The sequence below is a fragment of the Pezoporus occidentalis genome, unplaced genomic scaffold (genome assembly GCF_034315485.1).
Source record: "Pezoporus occidentalis ecotype Australia unplaced genomic scaffold, CSIRO_AGI_Poc_V1 ctg20, whole genome shotgun sequence".
NCBI lineage: Eukaryota > Metazoa > Chordata > Aves > Psittaciformes > Psittacidae > Pezoporus > Pezoporus occidentalis.
Window position 1 is genome coordinate 3515061 of NW_026913856.1, and position 21011 is coordinate 3536071.

The 21011-nt window shown below is 38.0% G+C and overlaps 1 protein-coding gene across 3 annotated transcripts in view; it reads right to left on the reverse strand.

Annotated features, from left to right (window-relative positions):
• Nucleotides 1-21011, reverse strand: part of ADAMTS18 (ADAM metallopeptidase with thrombospondin type 1 motif 18) — a 75667-nt gene that overhangs the window by 40324 nt on the left and 14332 nt on the right. For 2 of the 3 annotated variants that reach the window (XM_062618273.1, XM_062618274.1), the window contains exons 4-8: nt 7265-7547; nt 3749-3948; nt 2921-3004; nt 1928-2087; nt 1198-1303 (exon numbers count right to left, since the gene is read on the reverse strand). In XM_062618273.1, the coding sequence (XP_062474257.1) occupies nt 1198-1303; nt 1928-2087; nt 2921-3004; nt 3749-3948; nt 7265-7547 (833 nt within the window). Of the gene's footprint in view, nt 1-1197; nt 1304-1927; nt 2088-2920; nt 3005-3748; nt 3949-7260; nt 7548-21011 lie in introns of those variants that run through there. The other variant, XM_062618275.1, reaches the window with a different exon arrangement.

Here is a 21011-nt window from a genome sequence, read left to right on the forward strand (position 1 = left end):
CCTACTGACAGGACAGGCTCTGAACTCCCAAAGGAACCTTTAAGCTTTCAGGTAAAAACCACTTGAAGAAAAGCATAAAAATGTATAACAACTGAAACTACTCAGTAGATCACAGAGTGTGTGATATGTGCAGTATACAACATTCTCCTGCTATGAAATCCTTAGGTTAATATACGCACAGCAGACCTGAGCACCTCCAAGGCTGTCACAGTTTTTTTATTACTCAAGGAATTTGTATCACAGAGACCAAATTCTGTTGTCTTACATCACATACTAGGTTGTTTCAGGAACATGAACAAATTATAATAAAGACATTTTGTATCTGGCACAGATTTGTTCCAGGAGATAAGATGCATTTTATTAGACAGAAGTATGGAAATGTACCAAGGAAAAACCGAATACTATGACAATCAAAGGCAATGGTGAAAAAGAAAAAGAAAAAAATTAAAACATTTCCAAGTATAATCTCTCAAAACAAATAAGAAAATAAACAGGAAGGAAGTACATTAAGAGACTAAAGGAGGTAATTCTTCAAAAATACACTATGAGCCTGATTCTGTCGTTACTGATCAGAGGGCATTAAAAATGTACTGCAGTCAGTGAAATTGCATTAGTCTGACAGGAGGATCAAACAATATGTATTTTACATATTTGGTCCCATTGAAAGTGTTGGCATAATTCCCACAGGCTTCACTGGTAGCTGGATTAATTCTTTAAGTCCTTGTTTCCCTTCAGATGTACAGAAACCTGTGAAAGGGTCTCTCATGTAGACATTAGGTCATAGTATGTACTGTAGAGCATATTTGTACAATGAAAACCAAATAGCCCTGATTCAGTCATGCAGAATCAGAAGAATTGATGCCTTGACCAAACAGCAAACTACAGTATGACTGCTTTTCAAAGTTATTTCGTTGTTAGACAAAATAAAGACTCTATGCCCATGTTTTATCTGATCTCTGATTTCAGGTTTGTAGCACATAGTGAAATTATGCTTCTATACCGCCAGTGGTTAGACAGAGTTCAGCTTAAGCTATGTTAGAATTGAAAATCAAAACCATGAAAGAAGTTGTAAAAAAGTAGTTAGAAACTATTTGGGAAAAAAAAAAAAACACAAAACAAACAGGACAGTAAAAGCTAAGCACCTTTAGATTTATATATTTATGTATAGAAGGAGAATGTAAGATGCATGAAACTTACTTGTGTCCAGATTCATGAGCAATTGTAAAAGCCAGTCCTAGGCCTGTATCTTCATTAATGGTACAGCTTCGGTACTTGCTGCACATGCCACTGATAGGTGCAAACCCTGAATGAAGGAAGCAATACAAAAGCTTGTTCCTCTGCAGAATTCCAAATACATATATCATCTGCACTGGTCCTAATAAGTCAGTCCGTCATGGTGCATGAAGACGATTGTCTACCTCATCAGGTTTATCACGGAGCAATTACAACAGACTTTTATTTGACAATAAAGAGACTCCTGCATAAGATGTATAAATCAAATCTAACCTCCCAAAATCATTTGTAAAGTTTATTCTTTCCCCACCACATGCCTTTGCTGCTGCCAAATTAGGGAGGAACCCCACTCAAAAAGGGCAAGGAGTCACAAAAAGAAAAAAATAAACTAGAGTGGCTTAGAAATAGTCTATAAATAAAAAACTATTCGTTGAAGAGGTGACAACCCAAAAGGATGTCTTCAGATAACTTATTTTGCCACTTTTCCTGAGGCAATGATACCAGCAATACTCTTTTTCTTTTGATACCTCAAAGACAAATACATACTGCATATATAATACTGTTCTTTCATCTTCACAAGGCTAACACTGTGTGCAAAATTGGACTTTTTTATTTTAAAACATTTCAGTCTTTATGAGTCAAGATGCTGCTGTTGACACCCATGAGTTTATCAGAATGTGTTTTCACATCTTACCTAGAGTATCACAGGGCTCATTTTTCCAAGAGCAAATATCAAAACCCGTAAGCAAGATGGCATGGTCATGGCGCTTTCCATTCTTCCCAACCAGAGCAGACTGCCATTGACAAAAGCTGTTCAGTGACTGGTCCGCATGGTGGTTAATCAGTAATCCACCCTGTAGACATTTCACAGGCACAGAAATAGTGTGCTACCATCAGTACTTGAGAAAGGTAATTGAAAGAGTAAGAGTAAGAGTTGGTTAGAGAAAAGGGAATTACTTTATTTTGTATTTGCTCTACATAAACTTACGCATTCCCATGTTGACTGTCTGTGATGACCAATTCAGTTGATAAGGAAATCTACTACAACAGTAAAATAAAACTGTACCTTTCCCCAGACACATACTTATTTTCAAAATCAATGGTTAGAATTACAGTGTACATATATATTTGATTCTTGATAAAACTGAACACTAAACCATTTCCAATTTTGTGATTAAAATGTTTGGAGATTTCTGAGGAGAAAAAATATTACCCAAGCAGATCAACTTATCACAGATTTCTTTTTGTCAAAAGAGATTTTTCCCTCTTTTGCCTGGCTCCCACGTTTTGCTACATGTTATCTTCGAGACTTTTGACTCCTTCCCCCTTCTGATCACCACATCCTGGAAAGCCCAGTTCAGTCTTTTTATTTATTTAAATACTTCTTAAGTAGGTTTCATATTCCAGCTATTTCTCTTCAAGAAGATGCTGGAAATCATTGAGTTATACCTTAATGGAAGCATTTGAATGTTTCTGAAGAACATTTATATGAAGACTTTAGTATCAAAAGCAGAGAAGCAATGAAATGCCGAAAGTGTGATTTTGGAAGTTTTTGTGATTCTAATCTGCCCATGCTTCATGTTTTCAGAAACCTCACATGAAAGCTCATGTACATAATGTGGGAGCCTTCAGTGCTCCCTGTGAATCGTAACAAAGTATACCACACAAAAACTCTGACACAACTTACAGGCTCTTGTTCCAAAAGAAGAAGACTCACAACAATAATGTTTATATCACTTCCAATTGTTCCATCTTTAAACAGACTAGAGACCTGCAACAATTATTGAAAAGGAAATATAATCTACATGCACATATATTTTAAACAGACTAAACAGAGTTTGAGTGTCGAGTCATTGCACTGGGCTTCAACTTTCAATACAAATAAATGGAATTCCACACCTTGTAGGATTCATCTAAAAGAACATACCCAGCAGAATTATGCCCCAAATCACTATATTTATTCAAGAAACTTGAAAACCTTCTATTGACTTCAATGGGCTTTGTTCTGTCCTTGCTCTTCTAGACCAAGTATAATCAAGTTTCAAGTTCAAGTTTTATAGTACAAAACTAAAGAGCAGAGCTACAAAGGAAAATGTATTTACAGTTAATTTACCTTATTTTTCCCCCAAAAATATGTCCTTTCTCAATTTTTTTTCAAGGGGAGACATCAGACAAAACAGACTAAGCTTCATGACACTAAATGAAATGAAAGTTTCAATTTCAGAGTATCTGCCTTTTTTGTATTTCACAAGAAGTATTTTAAAATTTAACATTCATAACATTTTTATTTTCTTTTTTTTAACCCTAAGGTATTGCTGCCAGAGCTGGGATAATACAGGGATATATTTTTAAAGAGCAATTTAGCGTAAGTAATGCATTAGATGAAGTTTGAAGAAAAGCTTGTGTAAGGTGTCCCTGCTTTTTTTTTTTGGATATTATTTGTCTAATGAAAGATCTTACTCTGAGACAGCAATATTCCACAGGGAAAACGTACTTCAGTCGCACCACATCTTACCATATTCATAACCGTTAAGATGTATGTTGTTACATTTTCCTTGCCATGTTTCTCCAACATTTTTTTATCTGCCACAACAAGGGTTTCGACATTTAGACTTCCATTTTTCTGAATTTTAGCAGGTGATCTTCTAAACCTTGAAGAAGTCCCATACTCATCTGAGCGAATGTATGTCTCTTCTGTGGGTGGCTTAGGTGCATCTGAAAGGAAATAAAACTCAGTTTCAGAAGGGATTCAGGTCACCCATGAACAGTTTCATCAGAAAATTAAGCATCACAGGTTTAGAGCCTTGGATTATTTTTACAGCATGTGATTTAATACGTATGGCTAAGTTCTTGTACATTTATTAAAAAATATCTGATTCATTCCTGGGGGAAGAATGGCTACAGTGAGAGAAGGAAATGAGAGAATCACATTTGTATGCAATAAGCAGTTTAAAATAAGGAATTAACCTAATAAAATGGTAAAATATGTGGCAAAAAATACAGATTTTTTAACAGAATATCTACATTTTTCTTGTCCTTTTGATAACTTCCTGAGTGTTTGGCATGTGCTACTTGCATAGCAGTTGGTAAAAAGTCCTTTCCATAACAGCTGTCCACTGTCAGTACAGAAAGCAGACACACACCACAAGTAAGATTCCTGCCAGCCTGCTATTGCTAATGTGATTGGCATTAACCTTCTACGTGAATTTGCCACTGAGATTATTCCTGCTGGGAACATATTTATTTAGTATGGGGAAATGTCGGGCAACAGCAAGGAGGTCTTGACAACAGGATATGTGCATCCAGCCAGGACTCCCTAATGCCAGGGTGCACTTTTTCTGTCTCTGCTTGTGCAGCATGGTCAATGGCACAGTTACAGAATGGTTGCCACTCCACTTCTTCAGAGACCCAGAAAATGGAAAACTATGTCCTAAGCCTTATAATGCTCCTGTTATTCATGGCTTCTTTTGCATGAATCTATATACTGCTTTGGTCTGCATGAAGAATCAGCTCGAGGGCCATGTTAACATACTATCTGGATAACAATAGGATTTTTTTCTGATGGAGGATGTAACAAGACACAAGTAAGGGAGCCTCACGTAATTAAAGAAAAAATCCTGTGTGCGCCTCATCAAAAAGTTTTTCCAACAACAGAGCTAAAACAGACTCTACTTCCTCCCATGCCTAACTGGGAAATCAAGAATACCACAGAATGCACAACCGTGGTCTGCTTTCAACAATGTCACTCTAAACCATATTTAAGATTGCAGGTGACTGTGCTAGTAAGATTATAATACGCCACTCATTACAAACAATTGTCAAAGAACTTTTCTCTACTGGAAGCACGTCAGGGCACAAAGACATGCCTCACCCAAGAGTGAAGCGTTCAGTTCAAGGCACATCAGTTTCCATGTACTATTCTGAAGGCAGTACAATTTCAAGGTGTTTCATTCATAAATCCATGAGCAGTGGGGTCTTGCTCTTGAGTTAACTTCACAGCTACTGATAAAACCTGAACAGCAGCAATGTTTCAAGCAGCATTTACTAACTACAGTCCAGTCAACCCTCATAATCTAACCCCACTTAAATTATGCAAAGAAGGTCCCAAATACTCATAGAAGAGGTGTTGCCTTTACTGGATTGTCATGTTTTCTTCTCTATTCTACATTTGCCTCTATTAAATTAAACAATCATATGTGATTTTATTTACAAGAAGTCATTCATTCTGTGAACATGAACTCAACTTCTTCTTTAGCAGATTAACCAAGGCTGGGTATGGAAATAGGCTGGTATTTTTTAGATCTCCTCCCTCCTTTCTCTAAAAAGGTTACATGTATGAACTGCATGAAGTGAAAGACTGCAGAATGTGAAAAGGTTGTGTGGTTAAGGTAATTAAATGAAATCTTGCTTAATCAGATCCTAACAGTGTGTGTGACACCAAGTTCCTAAGCAATAATACATGAATCATTTATACTAAACTCATCACAGTTGGAGGCTAATTGCATGTTCTTCATATCACATAAACCCAGATTGAATATACAGCTAAGAACTCAGAGCTGTAACTAAAATTATTGAATATATAGATACATACACAATTACAGGAGCATATACTCTTCTGAGCATCTTCAAGAAAAATCTCAGTTTGCTAATTTGGTAACCAAAAACAATAGTTACTTTTGACCTCTCCTGTGTCTGTAAGTCTCACTTATAAGACAGGAATAATAACAGCATCGTCTCACATCCCAGGAGGTTATGAAGACACAATGTTCAAAATGAACTCATTTGTTATAGGGATGAGCCCTGTGCAAAAAACTCAAAAGGACATGAATAATTCTAAATTTGGACAAGCAGTCACAGAGGGTACAGTAAATAAGGCACAAGAACACAGTGGACATGTAAATAAGAGAAAACACCACAGAGCAGATGAGCTAACTTAGCACCATTACCCTCTGCTCTGAAGCAGGCAGCAGGAAAACACAACAGGAGGGAAAACGAGTATGTGATGAGGTAGTTCTGATCTGAATCAGAATGCAAATGTTTACAGGTTCAATCACGATGCTTCTGCATCTGGCGCTTGAGGTTTATCTTCCAAATCTAGGGAGGATTCCTGAAGCAGCAGTTAATTCTTAATAAGCAGTTTTCAGGCCTCAGATAGGCCTCAGTCTCAGCCAGCCACTTTTTCTAATACCTCTTTTCTCACTCCTTCCCTTCTGTTGGTTTTCTCTTTCGTCTGTATATGCCTTTTGAAAAAGAAACCTGCTCATTTTCTCAGAACTCAGGTAGGAAGTTGTAAGAATACAACTGGATAGAGACAGTGTTTTCAATACTGTGTGCAGTCCTGGAGACCCTCATTAAGAAACTCAGCTCAGAAGCAGATCAGCTTTCAGAAAGAATCAACTGAATGCTGTAAGTACAAATATAGGCTCCAAGGGGGCTCTAAAGTGTTCTGTAATTTGAGGGCCTAATGAAAGGCTCAGAATAGACCTTGGCAGGATAATATATTCCGATATGTTTTTAAAGAGGTGGCTCCTAACTCTTATTTAAACAATTTACATGGGAGGTTCTTTTTGAAGATCTCGGTTGCTGAAAATTTCATTATCAGATGGGGAGTTCTGAAAAACTTCTCTGTTCTCTCAGAAATTAATTATTTGGGAGACTTTTTCTCCACCTTCAAGCCTAATCAGTTATATATCTCCAAACTAACAGAGGGCATTAGTTTAGGGACTGGGCATCCATCACTGTGCAGAACTGCTTACTGAAAACTGTCAGAAAAGTCAGACAAGGGATCTCTTAATATAGGTAGAGAACAAGAAAACTAAACAGTGGTTCTGATGGCTTAATAGAACAGATTATGACATCAGTTGAAAGAAACAATCAAGTTTCTCATAGCTATTGCATTTCTATTTTATATTCATGTATAATTTAAAATTACGTCTCCATCACAAAGGTGATTGTGAAGCACACCTCAGAATCACTACACAGTTTCTGAGAACCACTATCTCAAACAAGGAGAGAAAGTTTCCTTACATACATTTCTTGCGACGTCCACAAAAATGTTGCTTTTGAAACCTTCCACGGTGGTAACCATTTGCTTGAGCATGATGCTTGTAGGAAGTGAGCACTCTGTGATGACCAAAAGAAAAGAATTTGGAATTGGACTCTACTGTGTACCGGTGTACTTTCTCTTCTGCAGTTCGTTTATATAATACGTGAGGATGGTGTCCAGCAGGTGATGTGTAGTTGTGCTCCTTTGCTAGCTGCTGAGGTAATGGAGATATAAGGAACTCGATCTTCCGTGTCCTTATCAAACCTGACTAAAAAAAGAAACACCACCATGAATTACAGAAAAGACTGTCAAAGTTCACAGGTGGAACATGCTAGCTCTTAAAGTGATCTCCCTTTAAAGCCTAGACAAGTTGAAATGTGCACCCCCAAATTAGATTTACTCAAGATACAATCTAGATAGCCTTCCCAATTGACATAAGCATTGTTTCACTTTGGAGATGACCAGGTTTCACATTTGATAACACAGAAAACAAGACCTGTGTGGCTGGCAGCAGAGCACCTTCACACAGTACCATGAATCATTTCATGTGCATTATTAATCCATTCTTCAGAGTACAGATTTGTTTGTAACTGTGATTGTGTACACGATATACAGCCTCACATAAAAAGAAAATGCTTTTGGAAAATGCAACTTCAAATAAATGCACACATCGTAAAACAAAATATGTGAACTAAAGTTCAGGTATTTTTCAGAACAAGGTATTACCAGACAGGGATCCCCAGACTCCAGGTTACTCTAAGTGGAAATGTAAGCATACTACACTGCAGCAGCACAAAGTTGAAGCAGCTGAACGTTTTAGTACTATTATTCAGAAATCAGCTCCCCACAATTTAATCATCATAAATTTATTTTTATTTTTAAATTCATGTCCTCCTATAAGAAAAAATTGATCAGTGAAAGCAAATATCTAATTGTTTTCCTGCTTACCCCTGAAAGACAGAAGTATGGGAAAACTACACTGTAGTTTTCACATACTATCTGTGCATAAAACTGTACATGTGATGAAGTGTTTCCAGGATCAGGGCCAGGGAAATGTGGGTGGCACTGAGGAAGTATTTCCATGCAGCTCGTTAATCAGTTATGATTTTATTTCATTTATTGGTTTTGTAAAATATGTTGTAATAAACACTCCTTTTTACCAAGTCAAAGACCAAGAAGTTTCATCAGGTAATTCTATTACATTATATACATAATACTAGATACAGATTTTTGTTTTGGATCAGTGAGACTCTACCATGTGCCAACACCCTCCTGCCAAAACTGACATCCCACGAGGACTACATTATCTCTTATGCTTCAGAAAAATATTTGCAGACAAATGTCAATTGCAAACCATCATGTCTGACATCTTAAGTCCTGCCAGATCATGATTCCACCTCCTTCTCAAAAAGTATCCTTTGAAAATGCACGTGTTGGACACGTATGACCTATTCCCTTCTGAAATGGATTCCTTCCTTTAGCCTAGCCTCCCAGGACCAGAACACCAAGGGTATCAGAAGGAGAGCAGTCTGAATGCCTAATGTAAGCACTGTACTCCTTAAGGATTTGTGGAATTTTCTGTACTTTCAGAACTGTTTCCTATAATGAAAACTCAACAGAAAATGAAAAGCAAGTGAAAATAGAAAGTTACATATGAGATCTTCACAGCTTTCACTTTTTACTAAACAAATGCTAAAACTGATTTAAAGTCTATTCCAGCAGAAAAGATTTATCAGAGATATGCAGGTCCTCAACTGTCTATGGTAACGCGTTATGCCCTTTTCATGGAAATTCACTTATGTCATTTGAAATCAAAGGTAGCTTTGCAGTACTCTCCAGAAAGTATATTTCCCAAAGGCCTAATAATAGCACCCATAAAATCATATTGTGATCTTAACTTTGTCAAGACATCCCATATTATGAACTGGGAGGGTCTGACTGCCTCCTGAAAAATAATATGAAAACAAACAGAGACGATAATTCTGATTAACAATTTGCCCCCTTTCCTTTCTTCATCCCAATTCCATAATTTCATATCTCACCTTGTATCTAATTAGTATTCTAAATTAAGGTTAAAATTGCCTCTGTCAACAGGAGACAGGCTTTAAATAACTGACAAGAATTTAACTTTCCTGCTCACTGCAAGAAGTTGGCATATTTCAAATGTCAGATCACATTTGGTCATGACAAAGTACTTTCCTGTAGGGAAGAAGACTAATATTTTAATCCTTATGATGTGTGTCATCACACAGTTTAAAGTGGTTCTGAGAGGCAATCTTTATCTACTAGAGTGCACTGATAATTGGGCACTGCTAAATGATTTTTGCTTTTTTCAGCTGGAAAAAAGAAATGTAGTGAATCTGGTTTTTATTTCCCCATTTTAAAGGTTTCCACATCTAAAATTATTCCTGCAGGATTCATTCTGTAAATGATTCAAACCATATGGAACAAAGGCTTTTCTACATTTTCCTGTAAGAAACTGTCCCTGATGCACATGAAGTTTCAGCCCCAATGTAATTTCTATATTTAGTATTATAAGGGTGGATTGAGAATCTGGGACACACACACAAACTGAATTCTGTGCCCTGCACTACATGTGTATTACCTTTACATAGGTTGCAGCTGACTGGGTGCCTTTCAGATGTATCCACTTTTTTTCTTTTTCAGCAGAAATGACCCTAAATCTCCACTAAGACTTCTTTCCTTTGGGTTTTACATGAGAGACATCCTCCAAATTGAAAAATGTTGTGAGAATGAAGGATAACTTCTTTTTGATAACATCTAGTTTTATGAAGTTGTCAAGAAGAAAGGGTAAGTGCCACAGAGCAGTCTGGACACTCATTCAATCACAGACCGTTTTCCATTTCTTCTAGGTATGGGATGGTTTCAAGGATTCATATTAAAATAATCTCTAGGGTAATTCCACAGTAATGCTGAGAATGCTGACCTGGGTTCTGACAGAGATGCAGACCTCCAGATTGCTGCAAAGGGGGCAGCTCGGCAACAATTGACAGATACTTTTCTTGTAGGTTCTTGAGTTGTAGCCTTAGGTAAAGCAAAGTAGCCTATGGCTGTTGTCATGTTGGCTGGAAACTATGCCAGCTGAGAAACATCAGAGCCCAAAGGCAGGATACTATCACTGAATAATTTTCTCTAACTTTAAACTGCCAATTTCAGGTTCTTGAAAGCCAGATTGTGGCTACTCTGTACTCCTGGGCAGTGTAGGTGTTAAAGAAAAAAGAAAAAGGGTGGTGCTGGTGTTTCTGGGAATATTTTCTACAAATACATGAAATATAATTGTGAGTTAGATGCAGTATGTTTATTCAGCTCAAATACTTCAGTAGATGAACAAATACTATCAAAACTGTCATGGAAACGTATACATTACGTTTCTTATTGCCAGCATAGCTTGAAGTATACATGTGATTTTCCTTGAATCAGAATTCAGTGATAGCTTTCCATTAACTTTGATGGGTTTGGGACTCAACAAGGAGAGGGTCAGGTAGGTCAAAACTCCATTTTTATTTCAGATTCTCTGCAATTAAAACACCATGAGAGGAAGCAGGATGACAAAATATAACATTTTTAAAAGTCTAGACAACACAGCATGAAAAAGACCAGGGACTCCTGTCTATTCCTTCTCTCTCCCACTGTGGCGATCACTAATAATAGCACTAATTGTGAGAATATGGTGGGAAAGAAAACCCAAGAGATTGCTCAGTTGGAATTTGCTGTTGTCTTGTTTTCCCTTCACAACACACATTTGCTTCTGTAAGAGATATTCCATGCCATTGGAAAGTAAAAAGCAAGACATACATTGATCTGTGTGGTTAGCAAATAATTCTGAATCAATAAACTAGAGGAACTTGCAGTTTGTTTGCAGAAATGTTGAGAAGAGATGAGAAGGCAACATTCCTCCCACCTGCTATTTGTTATGAAATGTTTGTTTAGCTGTGGCCTAAAGGAATTTTCAGATCCAATACCTCTTTGCGAAATTCCTCGGTATCAGGATGTTTTCACCAAGGTAAGGCACCTGTTCTATTTTCTTGGTGTGTTTCAAAAGGAAGAATCTCAAAATGGAATTCAGACATGAGAAATGATAATAAAATACCTGCTTCCTTATTTTTTAATTGAAGTTAGATTATAACTGAAAAATAAGAATTTTTGAAACCACTGAAAGTTTATTTTAGCTATGCAAAACCAGGTAAATCTTCCACATGAAACAGTTTTGCATCACACCAACATGCCAGTTTCTAACAGATTTCATTGGTCTCTTCCTGGAACAGCATTAAAACTGCTCCCATTTGTCTCCCCCTGTGTTCTTAGTTCTAAGTGAAGCCATTGGCAGTTCACCAGCCTGTAAATCTAATGCATTTTGAGGCTTCAGCATCTCCAAAAAAACAGACCTTCCATAATAACACAGCAGTGACAGTGAGTGAAGTATCTTCAGAACTTACGTTTCTTGCCTACAGTTGAACAAAGCTAAGTTTTGAAATAGTAGATAACCCCTTGCTCTAAACTAGAAGAGTCTCATGAGTTTGGGTTCTTTGCATACACGACACTTTCACTGTATACTAATTAAATTAGAGGCAACAGCTTGGCCATATGCACATTAAAGTTATGGGAGTTTCATAAACCAGATTCAAATAATGAGGTAAGAAGCATAATGAAATGAAACTACAAATCAAAAAGACAAATGAACTGCAGTGTCTCTTCTAAATGTAACTACTTCATACTGACTGATGCAGAGTTCAGTTACAGTTTGCTCGATGACAGGAGTATCTCAACTAAATAAAGTGCTAAAAGGTTTGCATGTGTTGTCTAAGGAAAGCTACTTATATCCAGAATGCTTTATTCAATGTTATGAGCATATACGTAAAATTAAGGGTTAAAAAAAACACTGTATCTTAATGGAGAGCAGCTAAAACAGCCAAAGAAATCAATTAAGCCTACACAATTAGATGGGTATGCATGTACTCAAGATGAAAAATCTCTTAAAAGCAAAAGTTAAATGTCTTTTCACACCCATTACAATAGTGCCAAATATTCATGCAAAGTTTTAAAAGACTTGATAAAAGGCCAACTGAAATTGGCATAAAGCTTTCCAGAGACTTCAGTGGACATTGATCCAAGACTTCTGTTGTGTTATTTCGCAACTGTCCAGCTCCTAAAACCGACACATCATTGATTGAACCACATCTTAACAAGAGGTACAGCATGTAAAATACAGTGACATAAAGTACAGCTTTTAGTTCTGCTTAAAACAAATAAAAACATAAATTAAGAACTCCCTCAAAATACAAAGAAGAACAGATGACTTAAGAACTAAGGTTGCTGGTTATTTAAAATTACTTGCTGTCAAAGATGCCTATATATCTAGTATTCACATCACAATATTGTTGGGACTGTCGCATGTCACAGCATATTGGAGTCTTTTCTCTTTCACTTTGCAGTGAAAACTCATGAAATTTTCTCAGCCACAGTTCATTTTAATCAAAGTCAATCTCTTATTTTCTGCCCTGATGTACTTCTAAGTCTCTGGTACTTTAGCACCACAAAAGACCTATCCCTGCCACCAAAGAACTCCCTTGCTGAAGCAGAGACTCCCCTAGCTCAGCCATGACACCTGTGTTTTTTGTCTGCCAGACCATTTCCCATACCGGAATAATGAGCATCTGAGAAGCAGAAAGAAGGTATGATGGAGATTCAGAAAACATGAAGCTATTCACACAACATAGAGCTAACTGACTGTCCTGGTTTAAGCCAATAGCCAGAAGTTGCCTTCAGGCCCAGACTGGCCTCTAGAACTGGGCAGATGTCAGTTTTCAAATACCAATATATTGCACCATGTGTTAGAAGGGAGAGGTCTCTGCATATTTCCAGTATCTCCTCAGATTCCACCACAGACTGATAGCGAGATGAGGCCCTTCCATCAGGTTGTAAAAGCCCATAATGGTAGTCCCTACAGAAAGTACAAAATGATCGTCTCATTTGTGATCAGCCCTCCTTTCATTCTGGACATGATCCAAGGCAGCTGGTATCATAGAATCATAGAATGGTCTGGGTTGGAAAGGACTTTAAGGTCATCCAGTTCCAACCCCCTGCTATGGGCAGGGACACCTCACACTAGACCTATCGCCCAAGGCTCTGATCAACCTGGCCTCGTACACTGCCAAGGATGGAGCATTTATCACTTCTTCGGCCAACCTGTTCCAGTGCCTCACCACCCTCACAGTAAAGAAATTCTGCCTTGTATCTAACCTGAACTTCCTCTGTTTAACTTTAAAGCTGTTACCTCTTGTTCTACCACTACAGTTCCCAATGGAGAGTCCCTCTCCAGCATTCTTGTAGGCCCCTACGTCAAGCACAGCATAACATTTATATGTCTCCACAGTATTTTCCAACATCTAGTTCATGGACACGAGATTGGAGAATAGTGACAGTGATTTCAGATCCATTTCAAATGCACACTCAAGAAAAATCCATGTGGAGATGGCAGCCCCTGTGTGTACACCAGCAGACTGACACAAAATCCTGTCAAGACAGGAGGAAAATTGACAGCTGTTTAGAATGGGATTTGGGTCAAGCCCTAAAAATGGGGTAAAGATAAGAGTTTTCTCACACATGCCAAGGAATCCTAGGAAGAATAAAATTAAGTTTGCCAACATTCATTTTATGGATCCCTCTTTCCTCCAAAGCAAGGATATTCACTCAATACTAGTACAAAGCTGTTCAAAGCAATCCCACATCATGTAAGCAGTCTAAATAAATCATCGCTTCTTTAGAGAATGTGTAATGAAGTAGATCACCTCTTGGGATGGGTTAAGTTGGTACTCTGAGACATATGTAAGACTATAACCTTACTACAGTCATAAGCAAAACTACTTCCAAGAATTATAGCCAGCAGTATAGTACAGCCTGACCTGGAATTGTAGATACCCGGTATCACTAACTGCCTTTTTGAGAGATGGGTTATTGAGCACCTCTCAGGTTAGGGTCAAAATGCCAATGCTCTGGAAAATATAATCAAAATAAGCAAATTAAGATGTGAAGTTTGGTAGAAAAAATGACAAGGAACATATCTGGTAAAACAGAAAGATGGAACAGAATTGCAGAAAGTGTTGCTGAGGTGAAAGATATCTTTACCCTTGGGAAGCATCACAAGCAAACAGCCAATTAGAAAAAACAGGCAATTAGAAAAGTTCATTCCCTCTCTGCTACAACCTACAGCCCCTTTTCTGAGGGGTAACTGTGAAGGGGACAGCAGCAGCTATCAGAGCTGAGGCATATTTTGCCTCTATATGCTGTTTCTGTCCCCCTCAGAAGGGCACTTTGCACAGATGAAGCACTGGGTAAATTCAACAAGCTTCTGAATCCCAGTGACAATGGACATGATCCACAATTCTCCAACAAGAGGTGAAAAGTCTGGACCTTAAATCCATACAGAGACTGTGAAATAAGTTACTTTCAAAGAGTGTTAAGCACCCAGGAGCTCCCATTGAGCTGAACATTGAAGCATTTCCAGAGGGCATTTTTACCAATTTGGGAAAGAAAATGTTCTGGGAAACTAGTGAGAATGGACTCTCATGAGGATTCCAATAATACACATGTATTATTGAAGTCAAGAAATCCCACGAGTAAAACTTAGAGCATGTTCATTTTTGATCATATCCCAAACCAGGCAGCACAAAGGCCTGTGAACACACTAAGTGAGAGAATTTAACTAAACTTTAAACCCCTAGCTTTTATATTGTCCAAAGAAATTCACCCATCCTTCAGAAAAGTATCAAGTCTGTACACAGGCAGTTACTGTTGGCTATGCCAGGTAGGTTAAGTTAGCGGCCTTTATACACACTAAAATATTTTTATTGTGAAGGAAGCATTAGAATCACCGGTTGCCTACTCTGATTTGAGAATTGTACAGGAGATCACATTTTTCTTTAGATTCTTAGTGACTTACAAGAAGTATTAAATTTATTCCACTTTCTAATGCAATATAGATTCTTTGCAAATGCAAAGTTCCTCACAATATACCACTTTATTATCTGCAGAACTGACAGAAGGAGAGCACGATGTTAAAATTGCCAGTCTGAGTTAGTCATGAAAGACTACTCTGTTTGGCTGCTCAAAAGAAGTGCTATGCAGAACATTCAGCAATTATTAAAACAAGGTAACAAAATTGCGTGTCTTTAATTATTCCTATACGAACAAAGACAGTGTTATCTCTGAATAGTGCCTTTGTATTTCTGCAGCTGACTGAACTTGTTTTAAACATCTTTATGCAGCCTTCTGTCAACATATGGCAAATAAGGAAATATTCTTATTTGTTCCTCCACTTAAGGTAATTGAACCAGTCACATTGGTATTTAAATATATTAAATTGGTATTTATTGCAGGGTAATGAGATATTCTAGAACTAACACAATTTTGATTGCTTTGCCGCAGCTTAAATACTTGCTTGTCAGTACATGAGCTCCCTCATTTCTCATTCTTCTAGGGGTTTTGGGGGGGTCTTTTTGTTTTGTTTTTTAAACAGAAATAAGCATGATAAATGAACAGAAGAAAAATATTAATGTAAACTACAATATTATGACACTAATTGTACACTAATAATATTTAAGTGCCAAAAGTTTACCAAGTTGCACTGAAGATCACTTCCTTAATGATTCTAGCAGTATGGTTCTTTGACTTGCTATAATGGTTGCTATACTGCAACTGCTAATTACTATAAAACAATTAGCTAAAACCAATAGCTCAAATTTAGGCTTGGTAGCTGTACAAGCACTTGGGTATGGCCTGTTTAAGCAAATCCCTGCAACTGTAAGATAAAATCTGGATACTTTATTAGTTATGACAGCTCTGAATCCATCACAAAGCAAACAGGAAACAGCAGGAGTGTTTTATGAATGCATTTATGCTTCACTTTTCCGAAGAAAAAAGGCAGCCCACTATTTGTCATGTGCTGTCTTACAGCTGATTAGTTACTTACAGTACATCAAGAATAACAGAACAGCTGACTTCAGAAGGGAGTTTAGTTAGTTCTCTAATAGAGCACGCCATGTAAATCAGTGCACAGCTTGAGGGACGCCTCAAAGTGTAAGAGGAGGTGTATCCTTTGGAAATTTTGAAGCATAGAAAATGCATCCCTCTCTGTCCCTTCAATTTCTGTAACAGCACAAAATAAAAGCACCATTCATGTTCCTCTTAAATCTCTGAAATGTGACTTTGAGACACCAAGATCTTTAACAGACCTTTGGACAGGGCAGTATTTCACCCTAAGGATGGTTTGCTATGAATTAAGAGCAATGGGAATGTTCTGGCAAGTTTCTCCTCCTCTTTTGTGTACAGCTAATCGATTATTGTGTGGATGGAATTCAGATGTACTAATATTCTAGGGAAAGCACATGCCTTCTTAATGAATCTTCTGCTCCTCTAGTTGTGATAAAGGCAAAACCAGTAAGATTAGGGCACAGTGACACAGAAAATGAACAGCTTAAAAAAACCTAACTGATGATAGATAACTAAAATCAGTACTTGGAAATTCTTTTCCATAGGTACTTAGCATTAACAGATGCTTGCTTGAGTGTTTCTGATAAGGAACATTCCTCCCTATCAGACACGCAGCTCCAAACATTAGGAGTCATGAATCAGGGCTTGCAGGAAACAATGCTATAAATTATGAGATTTTGTAAAATAATGCCAAAGGGCTTTTGTTTTCTGAACCATTTTCAACTGAGTTTTTAATGGCTATTTTTACCCTTTATGGCCATGTGTACTAGCATCAACCTTGGGTAGTTTTTATTTTTTTGTGAAAATGCAGCTTTTTCTGTGATGATGGGACTTTGACAGACCTTTCAGAAGAACATTTCATATCATGAGTGAGAGTGGCAGACAAGCCTGAAAGACTTTCTTTCCCTTATGAAACACCCTGTTGAAGTTGCAGCCAATATAGAGACACGCTTATCCAATGCACTTGGACACCACACATAGCTAGCTGATGAAGGGTAGACCCTTCACTCTGTTCAGAGGTCTTGCCTTCAAAGTGACTGACTGTATGAAAGCCTCAAAGCAAATGCTCTAGACAGTGGCGGTTTGCTTCCCATACCCACTTTTCCCCAGTGAAGATCCTTCATGAAAACTTCAGCCTGGCAGAGCTGATGCAAGTGAATTCAAGGGGGCAGAAGATCTGAGCCTGTCTGACCTGGGATAATTTGCATTCAAACAAAATAAATCCAGCTCAATTCCCATAGCAATTTTACTTTGCTATGAATAGCTCAGCAACTCGAATAACGAGGAGCTCGGGTTACATCTGATTGCCAGCTGTATTGCTTACTAAGAAGTTAGGTCAGTGGTTCCCAACCTTTTAATTTTCCTTCTTGGAGTATACATTGCTATGGATTAGTTACATGAGAGAGTGGTCACAAGAAACTCTGTAGGGAGCAAAGTATCAGCTTTGCTGATATTCCACATACACAGACATATACATATGTTGAAATATCTATGTGGGAAGGAGAAAGGGAGGGGAACAAAAGAGCTTAGGCCATTAAGGGAATGGAAAACAAGAAGCAAAGATGGCCCAACAGTGAGAATGTCGGACTGGCGTCTGGGTTATCTGGATTAAACTCCCAGTTCTTCAGTTTCTCTGTTCCTTATTTCTCAGCTTTAGAGTCAGGATTTTGTAATCAATCCAGTCAATGCTCAAGACAGACTTATGAAGGCTCATGTCTGACCCCACCTGGGTTGTTCTATTAAAATGCCTCCATCTTTCTCACTATAAACTGCAGCCCCAGCCTTCAGAATTTCACTCAGTAGCTCCAGCTGTGATCCAGTGACCAACTGGACTAAGCACAGAAGGTCACAGGATAGGTATGCTGTCTAATAGGTGGCACCACTCACAGGAACAGCAATGCTGCATGGTCCGTGAACCAGAAATATGCGTTCAGTCGCTGGAGTCTGAGAAAGTTGATAGGTTTGCTTACAACTAGGAATTCCCTTGCTATAATGATTTCTATTTTTCACATACCTATAGAGAAAGTTTGATTACTTAACATCACTGTGAAAGAAGGAGCAAGAAAGCCTAAATTTCATCTTTCCTTCTTCTGCTGTAATCCCCTATTTGAAACAGGGCAGAAGCCCAGGTATGTCTGAAACACGGTTTTTGATCCCAAGAAATGGTAAATCAATAAAACCTTGAATGCAATTCATACTATTAAACATGAAATGCAGCATCATCCTAAAGATCCACTGAATTAAAATAAGACCTCACCATTTTCTTAGTTCTTCACAATGTTGAGAAACCAGTACAATAGCAACTCCATGTAACATTCAGATAACTGTAAAACCATCCTTAGCATTTAGATCTTGGTTTACAAAGGGCATTTGAATTCAAAGTGAGTTATTTGCTAAGTTAAATGTAGTAATTTGCATCTATAATTCATGTCATGAAAAAACCTCATAATTTGTAGGAACCATTTATGGCCATTGACCTGCCTTCACAACATTATATTGCTGAGCATACCATGGGTCCAAAGATTCTTTGCTTTCTTACCTGTAGCTACCAATAAGCAGTGCTCAGACATACTGCACTAATCCTTGTCCTGCTTTCAAACTGTGCACAAATTAGCCTTTCAAATCCACAAATTAGCCTATGATGTTTCTATTCAAGGGAATGATGCACAAAGGTGAGCATGTTATAACTGCTCTGCTGTGCAACTGCACCAAAATTAAAAGCAGAAAACCTGGGTGGATTTGTCACAGACTACAAAAGTTTAATAGAATTATAAATAAGATTTTGATGAGAAAAGATTCTCAGTGCAGTGGTCTGACTATAGAAATATCTGTAACAAATATAACTATATGCATGCAAAAACTGCCACAAAGAGGTTCTGGTTTGGTATGAAATAAAACATCATGCCATAACGCTTACATAGAAAAGGTAATATTACCTTTATATTGGTCTAGATATTGAGCATAAAGAGAGGTAAATCCACCCTTCGACCCAACAGATCAATTTACTTCTCCTGACAGGGTCAGGATACAACATGCAAGTGTCAACCAGTGTTTGGAGTGTTAACACAACAGTTTCCAGGTATTCAGATCCATGTTTGATTTGTACTTACTGAATAGGCCTGCAGTACTAAAATGGTCATGAAAGGTTACTCTGAATTTACCATAAGCAGACTTAAGTCTAAGCCTACGAATTACGTGACTCTTTAGGAGAGATAATTCTTAAGAAAAGTATGAAGGATAGTATGGGAGCATTTACTTGTGTCTTTTTACTGAAGAAAGCAGTTCTATTATACACCTTTGAGAATGAGAAATGAGAAGATAAAGAAGCTGAGGATAGGACATTAAGTTTCCTGCTTTTACAAAGTCCAACAGAAATTGGCCCAAGAAGGGAGGGGTTTTATTCCTGTTTTAGCAATCACCATTTGCACTGATTTTCAAGCAAGTGAACAGCACTTCTTCATGAAAGTGTTTGCACAGTAGTATTTTCAGTGTGCATGCACTATCTTATATATTAGGCTCTCAAAATATAGTCTGTGGAGCCTAAGTATCCGCATGATGATCTCCGAGATCTCAGAAAACAGAAAAGATAGAGTGACAAAGAGAAGGTTGTGCTTAAAAGCAACTTTCTGTTCTGTGAGATACTTTTTATTAAATTAGTCTAAGAAACCTAAAGACCTACTGCCACAGATGTTGGCACTATGTTAAACACTATAGGCATTCTTATTGAAATAAAAATGCAGTAAAGGCAAGGAAGATACAATTATCTGGAGTTTGTTGACAACTCAGCATGCTGCAGTTATAAAAGGACTTATAAAAAAAAAAAAACCCACAACAAAATCAGCAAAATATTGTGCAGGCAAAATTTCCTAAGCAGTCTGACCCTCTTTGTGCAATGAATCTGCTGAACAGTAGGTTAAGCAAAGGTCAGGTTAAGCACAGGTTAAGAAAAAAAGCTCCAAGAAGAGGAATGTGCTGTCAGGGTCACAGAGGCTCTGGGACATCATGGAAGTGTGTGTTTTAGACACTTCAATCCCCTCTGTAGGTCCCAGTCCCAGGGCCTGACTGTCTCTCTGCTCTCTCCTGACACCACAGAACACACGACCTGAGTTCTCTCCATGTCACACTGCAGCCCCCAGCTGCTCTCTGTGGACTTTAGGCATGAAATAAGTAACTTCAGCCATAACTTGAGAGAAGTGCTGCACAGTTCAGCTGCTGTTGTATCTTCAACCCTTGCTTAGAAATCAGGATACGCTTGATCTGCTGAGAAGTGCTGCATGAGCTAAACAAGTAGTGTGTCAAAGCACACCAACTCTCAGAACAAGATAATTTGTCTGCTTTCACAGGCAAGAATTAGAAAAATGAATATGAAAAGTAAAAGATGTGGTCCTCCCACCCCGGGTCTCTCTGAAACTCTGTGTCTGCACAGCCACTGATCTATCATTCTAACTTTGCTAGAGCCTGTCCTCGAGCCTCTGTCCCTCATATTAGCATATCCCTGATTTTCCCTCAAATAATCTGGCCGCTCAGTGGCCGTTAAAGAGGCGCTGATGGCCAAAAGGTTACTAGCATGAAGGCACTCAAGCCCTATTTGTGCCTACATATTTTCCTATCTAGGAATATATATGCTTCCAGGAATTAAACTCCAATCCTGTCACTTCTCCAGTGTGAACTTGCCCAGCTTAATGTGTCATGACTAAAGATGTGACTGTTCATGCAATCCATC